The sequence below is a fragment of the Sabethes cyaneus genome, chromosome 2 (genome assembly GCF_943734655.1).
Source record: "Sabethes cyaneus chromosome 2, idSabCyanKW18_F2, whole genome shotgun sequence".
NCBI classification, from domain to species: domain Eukaryota; kingdom Metazoa; phylum Arthropoda; class Insecta; order Diptera; family Culicidae; genus Sabethes; species Sabethes cyaneus.
In genome coordinates, this window is record NC_071354.1 from 75,781,659 (window position 1) to 75,791,522 (window position 9,864).

Sequence of the window (9,864 nt, forward strand, 5' to 3'; positions counted from 1 at the left end):
GAATACCCATTCGATCCCATTTTTACCCAAGAACCACAACCCGAAAAATCTGTCTCAGTGCGCCCAATCGAAGATTTTTTCGGGATTTTAAGTTCCTTGGTGTCCAAAAATAACTGGAGAACCACGAATTGCAAACAGTTGATTGGTAGAATCAAGAGATGCATTCGCAAAGCTGACATGAAGGCCGTACAACGCTCCTGCTTCGACGTCAAACGAAAGCTTCGCCGAACAGCCGATTACGGACCGTTTTCAAATGTACACTAATTTTTTTTTTCAACAATGGATAATGTATCTTTAATTTCGGTAAATCAGATATTCTTCATGTATCTCTGTCTTTTTTTGACGGCTTGAGAAAAAAATCCCAAAATTTATGCTGCTAAAATCGACTGAAGTACATATATTGTATTGCGGATTTTCGGCTTTCCAGTCAGTTTTATATTGAAAACGGCTTTTTTATACTGCCTGACGTTTCGGCCTTTGGTTTTGGCCTTTTTCAAAGGTAATACGGTTACGTTTTCTTGTCTAATCGTTGATTGTCAACGGAAGGAAGTTCGAATTTAAACAACTCCAAGTGCATTGGTTTGGTGACAAAATAATGTACACACCTAAACCTTTTGACCATAGTGCACAACCTTATTTACTTACTTACTTAATCAGCTCCAGGTCGTGGTTTCCTCTGCTGTACGAAGAAGTCGTCTCCATTCCACTCGGTCCACGTCCGCAATTCGCCAGCCACGTAGTCTACGTAGGGTCCGCAGGTCGCCTTCCACTTGATCGATCCATCTTGCTCGCTGCGCGCCCCGCCGTCTCGTTCCAGTCGGATCGTTATTGAGAACTTTTTTAACCGGGCAGTCGTCCGACATCCTCACGACATGCCCAGCCCATCGCAGGCGACCGATTTTTGCGGTGTGAGCGATGGGTGGTTCCCTAAGCAGCTGATGCAATTCATGGTTCATTCGCCTCCTCCCCGTTCCGTCTTCCATCTGCACTCCACCGTAGATGGTGCACATGCACAACACCTTCCGTTCGAAAACACTAAGGGCGCGTTGGTCCTCCACGAGCATAGTCCATGTCTCATGGCCGTAAAGGACTACCGGTCTAATCATCGTCTTGTAGATTGTTAACTTCGTGCGGTGGCGAATTTTGTTCGATCGCAGCGTCCTACGGAGTCCAAAGTAGGTACGATTTCCTGCCATAATGCGTCTTTGTATTTCTCTGCTGGTGTCGTTGTCTGCGGTAACCAGTGAGCCCAGATACACGAACTCTTCTACCACCTCGATTTCATCACTGTCTAAATGAATCCGGGGAGGGAGGTCAGCATTCACTTCTCTAGAACCTCTTCCTTTCATGTATTTTATTTTCGATACTTACTTACTTACTTAATTGGCCTAACGTCTTATGACAAGGCCTGCGCAGTATAATTTCTCCATCTGTTTCTGTCCATGGCAACTGATCTCCAGTTCCGCGGGCACCCAGTGCTCGCCAGATCTCGCTCCACCTGGTCTTGCCACCTCGCTCGCTGTGCCCCTCTTCGTCTTGTTCCTACCGGATTTGATGCGAAAACCATTTTTGCAGGATAGTTGTCCGGCATTCTAGCAACATGTCCTGCCCAACGTATCCGTCCAGCTTTAACCACTTTCTGAATACTTGGTTCGCCGTAGAGACGCGCGAGCTCGTGGTTCATTCTTCGCCTCCATACACCGTTCTCTTGCACTCCGCCAAAGATGGTTCTTAGCACCCGCCGTTCGAAAACTCCGAGTGCTCGTAGGTCCTCTTCTAGCAATGTCCACGTTTCGTGCCCGTAGAGGACAACCGGTCTAATTAGCGTTTTGTACAATGTGCACTTTGTACGGGGGCTCAGATTGTTCGACCGCAAGTGTTTGTGGAGTCCGTAGTAGGCCCGACTTTTGCTGATACTACGTCTTTTAATCTCACGGCTGGTATTGTTGTCCTCTGTTGCCAGCGAGCCAAGGTATACGAACTCGTCGACTACCTCGAACTCATCCCCGTCGATTACCACGGTGCTGCCCAAGCGAGCCCTGTCGCGCTCGGTCCCGCCCGCCAGCATATACTTCGTTTTAGACGTATTTATCTGCAATCCAATCTTCTCTGCTTCGCGTTTCAGTCTGGTGTACTGGTCTTCCACCGCCTCAAATGTTCTGCCGATAGCATCCACGTCGTTAGCAAAGCAGATAAATTGAATGGATTTATTGAAAATCGTGCCCCGCATTTCGATCGCCGCTCGCCTTATAACACCTTCAAGTGCAATGTTGAATAGCAGGCAGGAAAGATCATCTCCTTGTCGAAGTCCCCTGCGAGATTCGAATGGGTCCGACAATCCACCCGAGATTCTCACACAGCACTGGATCCCATCCATCGTAGCCATGATAAGTCTAGTACCCAAGCAACACAGCTTGTTATAGAATAGTATAACATTACATACATCAGAACTTCTTTATTACCAGAAAAGCGCAAAAAATTGAAGTCTAATGAAACAACAATTGAAAGAAGTATGTATCAGGTTATTTCATACAATTTTAAAACGTTATTATAGCATAAGCTACAACTTGTTCTTCCAGTAGTTTAAATTTAGTAATGGAGACATAATAAAAACTTCGTATTGACATGTTGACAAAAACAAACATTATTCATTTGATATGAGCTGTCAAATAAATTCATGTTATCACAAAACATCCCAAAACCTTAATAATAACGACACATGTTTTCAAAGAACGCTAATAGTACTCTTAAACGACTACTTTCCATGAAGATTATTTTCTAACTTGTTTTGTGTGTTACTTGGGTAAGCTTACCCGGAAAGCCGTTTTCGTCCAAAATTTTCCATAGCTCTTGTCGGTTCGCTATCATATGCGGCTTTGAAATCGATGAACAGGTGGTGCGTGGGGACTCGGAATTCGCGGCACTTCTGGAGGATCTGCCGCAGGGTGAAGATTTGGTCTGTTGTAGACCGACCCTCCATGAAGCCGGCCTGGTAACTTCCCACAAATCTATTGGCTATTGGCGATAGTCGATGAAAGAGGACTTGGGACAGCACTTTGTAGGCGGCATTCAGGATAGTGATGGCTCGGTAGTTCTCACAATCCAGCTTATCACCTTTCTTGTAGATAGGGCAGATAACCCCGTCTTTCCACTCCTCCGGTAGTCGTTCCGTATCCCAAATCTTGACAATCAATTGAAGCAGACAGCCGGCCAACTTGTCCGGGCCCATTTTAATAAGTTCCGCTCCAATGCCATCCTTTCCCGCTGCTTTGTTGTTCTTCAGCCGCTGGATGGCTTCTTTAACTTCCCTTATCGATGGGGGTGGCACATCTTCGTCGCTTGCTGCACCAATGTGGTCACTTCCTCCGCTATTCCGCACGCCATTCAGGTGTTCATCGTAGTGCTGCTTCCACCTTTCGATCATCGCACGGTCATCAGTCAAGATACCTCCATCTTTATCTCTGCACATTTCGGCCCGCGGCACGAAGCCTTTGCGAGATCCGTTGAGTTTCTGATAGAACTTCCGTGTGTCGTGAAAGCGGTACAGCTGTTCGAGTTCTTCGCACTCCTTCTCCTCTTGGTGGCGCTTCTTTTCCTTGAAGAGTCGGGTTTGCTGCCTCCGCTTCTGTTTGTATCGCTCCACATTCTGACGGGTGGCTCTACGCAGCATTTGTACCCGCGCTGCGTTCTTCTCATCCAATATCTGCTGGCATTCCTCGTCAAACCATTCGTTACGTCGATTCGGTGCCACACTGCCTAGGACGTTCTCCGCTACGCTGTTAATGGCTGTTTTCACGGCATTCCAACTGTCTTCAAGAGGGGCTTCATCCAGCTCTCCCTCTTCCGGCATCGCGGTTTCGAGAGATAACGCGTAGTTTTCGGCGACCTCTGGTTACTTCAGTCGCGCTAGATTATACCGTGGCGGGCGGCGGTATCGTATGTTGTTCACAACAGATAGTTTTTGATACATTAATGACATTACATTTTCGATACATTAATGACAAATCCTATCCGTTTGGCTTCAGCTTTCAGTCCGATGTACGTTTCCGCCATCCTCTCAAAGGTACGTGTAATGATGTCAACGTCGTCAGCGAAACCAAGAAGCTGGACGGACTTCGTGAATATCGTGCCACTCGCGTCTATACCCGCTCTTCTTATCGCACTCTCCAAAGCGATGTTGAACAACAAACATGAAAGCCCATCACCTTGCCGTAACCCTCTTCGAGATCCAAAGGGACTCGAGACTGCCCCTGATACTCGAACAACACACATTACTCGATTCATCGTCGCCTTGACCAATCGCGTTAGTTTATCCGGAAATCCGTAGTAGTGTATAATCTGCCATAGCTGATTTCGTTCGATCGTGTCGCACGCCGATTTGAAGTCGATGAATAAATGATGCGTGGGCACGTTGTATTCGCGACATTTCTGCAACACTTGCCGAAGCGCGACAATCTGGTCCATGGTGACACGGGCACCCATGAATCCCGCTTGATATTGCCCCACGAACTCCTTTGCAAATGGTGATAATCGACGACATAAAAGTTGGGAGAGTACCTTGTAGGCGGCGTTCAACAGTGCGTCACCACCGTATTTCAGCAGCTCGCCGGGTAGCTGATCAGCCCCAGCCGCTTTATTGTTCTTCTGCCGACCGATCTGTTTTTCTGCTACCTCCTGGAGGTCGGGGGATGGTATTCTGTCGTCTTCTGCACGTGCTCCAAGATCTATTGCCATATTGTCACCTCCATGTTCAGCTACATCGCTGTTAAGGTGCTCGTCATAATACTGCTTCCACCTCTCGATCACCTCTATATATAGCACCTTTATATCGATCCACATTCGCCCTCGTACGGTGTTGCAGCATTCTCGCACGTGCTGCATTCTTCTCCTGCACTAATTGCTCGCATTCGCTGTCGAACCAATCGTTTTTTCGGTTCGGATTCATTGTACCTAGTGCCGCTAGAGCAGTACTACCGATGGCGGTCTTAATGCCTTTCCAATCATCTTCAAGAGTTGCTGCGCCAAGTTGCTCTTCCGTTGGTAGCGCTGCTTCCAGCTGCCGCGCGTATTCCTGGGCAACTCCGGTGTCTCGTAGCTGGTCGATGTTGGGTCGCGGCGTACGACTTCGACGCGTGTTATGCACTGTCGAGAGTTTTGAGCGCATGCAGACTGCAACTAGGAAATGATCCGAATCTATATTCGCACTGCGGTAGGTGCGAACGTTTATAACATCAGAGAAGAATTTACCGTCGATTATAATATGGCCAATTTGGTTTTCTATCCGTACGCTTGTGAGAAGGCGGCGAAGGTAATCCATACGGTAGACAGAATGATGCCGTATAGTTACGGGACTAGAAGTAGCAAGCGGTGACTGCCTGCGGTATGGAGGTCTAGCCTGGATCGCGGGCTACGATCCAAGAGTCGCCAGTGCGTACAGAACAATATCGGCTTAGGTAGTATGTATTATTGCTGGAATTGTCCCCATTGGCATCATGCATGTGGAATTATATTCGAAGTCTTATTGAATTGTCGACGAAGAAACACCAGAGGAGCTCGGAAGCGGATGAGGGAGGAATGGTTGACCAAGTTGGCAGCAAGAGTGGGACACGGCCAAGAACGGTAGATTAATGCACCCACTTACACCGGTTCTGTCGACTTGGTTAAACAGGAACAAGGAGAAGTCGGCTTCTACTTGGCTCAATTTTGGTCGGGGCACGGTTGCTTCAGGCAAAATCTCCATCGGCTCGGATACATCGCGAAGCAAGACTGCTGTCCGCAATGCAAAGGGACGGTAGAAACACCACAGCGCGTGGTCATTTATTGTCCAAGATTTGGCGCGGTGCAAAGACTTTGAAGACAAGCTTAGACTGAAATCCTGGAAGATTTAAGGTGGCCGTGAAAGGATGATAGTTATGTTGGTTGTTATCGCTGGATCGGTTCACATCTCAGTAGTCAGTTACTCATCAGTAATGATGTAAATCCTCCTCCCGAAGTATACTACTTGCCGGTAGTTCCGGGACAGTGGGAAATGGACGGAAAAAGTGAAGAGTTTTTTAGTGTATAGGCACAAAGTACCCAAAGTAATTGTGAGTCCAACACAGTGCCATCACATTACCGGCCAGTCTTTCTTTCCGCAAAAAACGCAACAAACAGACATTGCTCAGTTCGTCGAATCCTATTGATTGGTATAAAAGACACGGCTTCGGATCAATTTTGTGTTTTTCGACCAAACCTTTGTTATACCTAATTAAAATGTGTTTTTTAAACTACAGTGCATTTAGAAGAGAAAATCATTTTTAATTCAATTGAAAGTTATATCATTGCATACTTCAAGAGTAAACATAAACACAACAAAATAAATCAGTATTAGGTGGGTTGATTATCAACTCAAACCTGCCAAACAATTAATGTTATCATTTGTTTGGCTTCGTTGCAGTGCAACCGTGCTAGTTTAAAAACATTCGAACCAATTGCTTTCTTCCCTGCTTTTTTATTTTGTTTTCTTCCAATCATTCCAACCCATCGGAACTATATATATAAGCATAGGTTTGTGATTTATTATTCGCTGGTGCTGTGTTTACTGAAAACCCAATTGCATTTTAGTCAAGTAAGCAAAAAGATACTGTATCGAACATCGAAGTTACTAGCTTGAACTGGACCACAAACAAATATTTCACTACGATAAAGACAACACCGGCACCAAACGTGAATTTACAACAGAACTCGACAAGATTGCTTATCGTGCAGAAGTGAAAGTGCGGTCCTGCCAAAGCGTGTTCACTGTGCATTGCAAGAAGACTGCCGAAATTTACTCGGCTTAATCTACCTGATAAGGTGTTTCAGTATAAATGAGCGTGCTCGAAAGAATTGCCAGTATGTCATTTCGAAACATCAAACGGTCACATTCAGTGATGAATGCAACATTCGATCCAGAAACGAAAGTATGGAGCGGTCTCCATCAGCTTCCCGTGTACAACCCGGAAGCCAGCTTCGGTCAAATCCTGCTGGCCGTGCTGCGACAGAATCCCACCAAGGTTACCCAAATAGATGGCGATACAGGACGTGAAATGACCCGTGGAGAGATGCGAATTCGTGCGATCCGGGCAGCACAGAATCTAACTTCGTTGGGTTACCAGCAGGGCGATTTGGTGACGGTCGCGTGTGCTAATAGTGAGAATCTGGCCCCGCTAGTTATAGCATTGCTAACAATTGGAACACCTTTTAATACACTGGCTCCGAACTACGGGGTGGAAGAAATGGTTCACATGTTGAAGATTACGCAACCAAAATTGGTGTTTTGTGATGACACTAACTATGCCACGGTGAAGAAGGCTGTCGATTTAACGGTGGAACCGAAACCCCAAATCTACGTTTTTGAGAGCAACTCTGTGGATCTGAATAAAGCGGAAGATTTGTTCAAAGAAACCGGCACTGAACTGATGTACCTGTAAGTGAATTCATTTAACGTTCCAATCGAAAAATGCAACACTTGGCTAAAAATAGTTCAATTTAATGGGAGATTTTTTTTATATATTTGGTACTGCTGATATGATATCAACCAAATTTATTTTCTTTTGCAGCGCTCCTTATCTCGGAAACTCTCGCGAAACACTGGGAATTATTTTGTGCTCCTCGGGAACAACAGGACCGGTCAAAGGTGTTTCCCTGTCGCACGCCCATCTGATAACGATTTACGGGAACGCTGTAAATTTGGCAAATTTCGGATTGGTTTTCAACTTCAGCCCACTCTACTGGGCAACGGGACTTTTCCTGCTGATGCACTCACTCATCAATGGCGACCCGCGGTTGATCACACGTAAACCATTCAGCGAGGATATATTTTTCGACCTGCTGGAAAAATATCCGATTCGGTTGATATTTACGCCGCCATGTTACGCTCAGCTTGCATTGCGACATTCGCGAGCAGAAACGGCAAATTGGTCGAACATAACTATATGGGCGCTTGGTGGCTCGCTGGTTTCGGAGATTCTTCGCGGCGAGCTAGATAAAAAACTACCCAATGGACGGTCCGGTAACTGGTTGGGTAATTCGGAAATTGGTGGTATTTGTACCGATATTAGGAAACGCAAACCATATTCGGTGGGACAGTTGATGGCAAATATCAGTGCCAAAATAGTCGACGAGAATGGAAATGCCGTTGATAATGGAAAGCACGGTGAACTATTGCTAAAGTTTCACGAGAAAATTCTCGGCTACTATAACAACCCGGAAGCCACAGCCGAGGCAATTGATTGCGAAGGTTGGCTTCGCACCGGCGATATTGGTTATTTTGACAATGAAGGGTTCCTGTTTTTGACGGACCGAAAAAAGGATATGCTCAAGTATATGAACTATCAAGTATCCCCGTGGGATTTGGAGGAACTGATCGCAAAAATCGAAGGCGTTGAGCAGGTTTGTGTTATAGGACTACCAGCCGCTGGTTTAGACACAGAACTGCCAACGGCAGTCATTCAGAAAGCTGTCGGCAGTAGCCTTACAGAAGAAGTTGTGCTAAAAACGGTAAACGATCAAGTGGCCGATTATAGAAAACTACGCGGAGGTGTATTTTTTGTTAAAGATTTTCCCATTACACCGACGGGGAAAGTTTTGAAAAAAGAAGTGCAGAAAAACATTCTTAGTTTGTTGAAGTCAAAAAAATAATTGGATCGTATCGTTCGCGATTTATTGTTACTTTTGAATAGAAAACTTTGCTGTTGAACAATGAATAGGCTTCCATCATACTGATAATTAACCTCTTAATTGCCAAAAAGAGGTCAACAAATGATTTTAATTATAATTTTGTACTTTATTTTCTTTCAATGAAAGCTTCATCAATAATACAACTGACAAAAAATAGAAAATAAAAAAATCTTTTAAATTTAGTAATTGAATCTTCTCGATTAGATTGCTCGACTGGACTGCTCTACTGGGCTTCTCGACTCGACTGCTTGACTTAACTTAACTGCTCGATTGGAAACGATTAGATTGCTCGACTGGACTGTTGGTCTCGATTGCTCGACTCAACTGCTCGACTCGACCGCTCGACTCAACTGCTCTACTGGGCTTCTCGACTCGATTACTCGACTGGAAGACAGGTTTTTATTTTGGCATACTCTAATTATGGTAATGGCAAAAATATTCACAAAATACAGTCGGATTTCGATTTTGAAACAAATGCGCGTCGCCTCTGATGCCAAAAGCGAGAACCTTTTTTGATATGATAAATTTGAAAATTGAATGTAAATGCGTGAGGAATTGACTAAATATTATTAATCAATGATTGCAACCATTTTATGTTTAAAAAGTCCGCCAAGAGCTATCCGTCCGTTGCAAGTAAGTTATTGACAACCTGCGGTTAGACGTAGTCCTACGGCAATAAAAATATTGTTCGAAACATTCTATAACCGCTAGCTTTTTTTCATGAACACACTGAGGGTGATGCCCTTTTTTCGTCCTTTAAAGCATATGCGGAAACTGAGTGATATTTAAGCATATTTTGGAAGTTCAGTCAAAAAATATTAATGTGGTCCAAACTAAATCAGACAAACCCTATTCTGTTCTATGGACTCCTTTACGCAAAATAATTACGTGTTTACGTTTTGTATTTTAAAAGTCTTGCTTGGCGATACATATAGAGTCCATATAGTTTGAAGTGCCTAAAATTGCAATCAAAAAAGTATTCGGATGGCTATTAGTTGAAATAAATGTCCTTACTCGCTTAACAACTACCTTGTAGGTAGGGATGGCATAATCACTATGACATAATTCACATTCATTTGACAGTACTGTCTTAGTTAAGCAAAATTTGAAATAGTTTTATATGGGACGATTAAAGAATTAGTTATTATTTACAACTTTTCTGTA

At 44.6% G+C, this 9,864-nt stretch overlaps 1 protein-coding gene across 1 annotated transcript; it reads left to right on the top strand.

Moving 5' to 3' along the window:
- The first annotated feature begins 6,875 nt into the window (after window positions 1–6,875).
- LOC128735593 (probable 4-coumarate--CoA ligase 1) lies at window positions 6,876–8,661 on the top strand. Its single transcript, XM_053830075.1, has 2 exons — window positions 6,876–7,447; window positions 7,581–8,661. Exons 1-2 carry the CDS (start codon window positions 6,876–6,878, stop codon window positions 8,659–8,661), a joined length of 1,653 nt encoding a protein of 550 aa, XP_053686050.1.
- The last annotated feature ends 1,203 nt before the right edge of the window (window positions 8,662–9,864 follow it).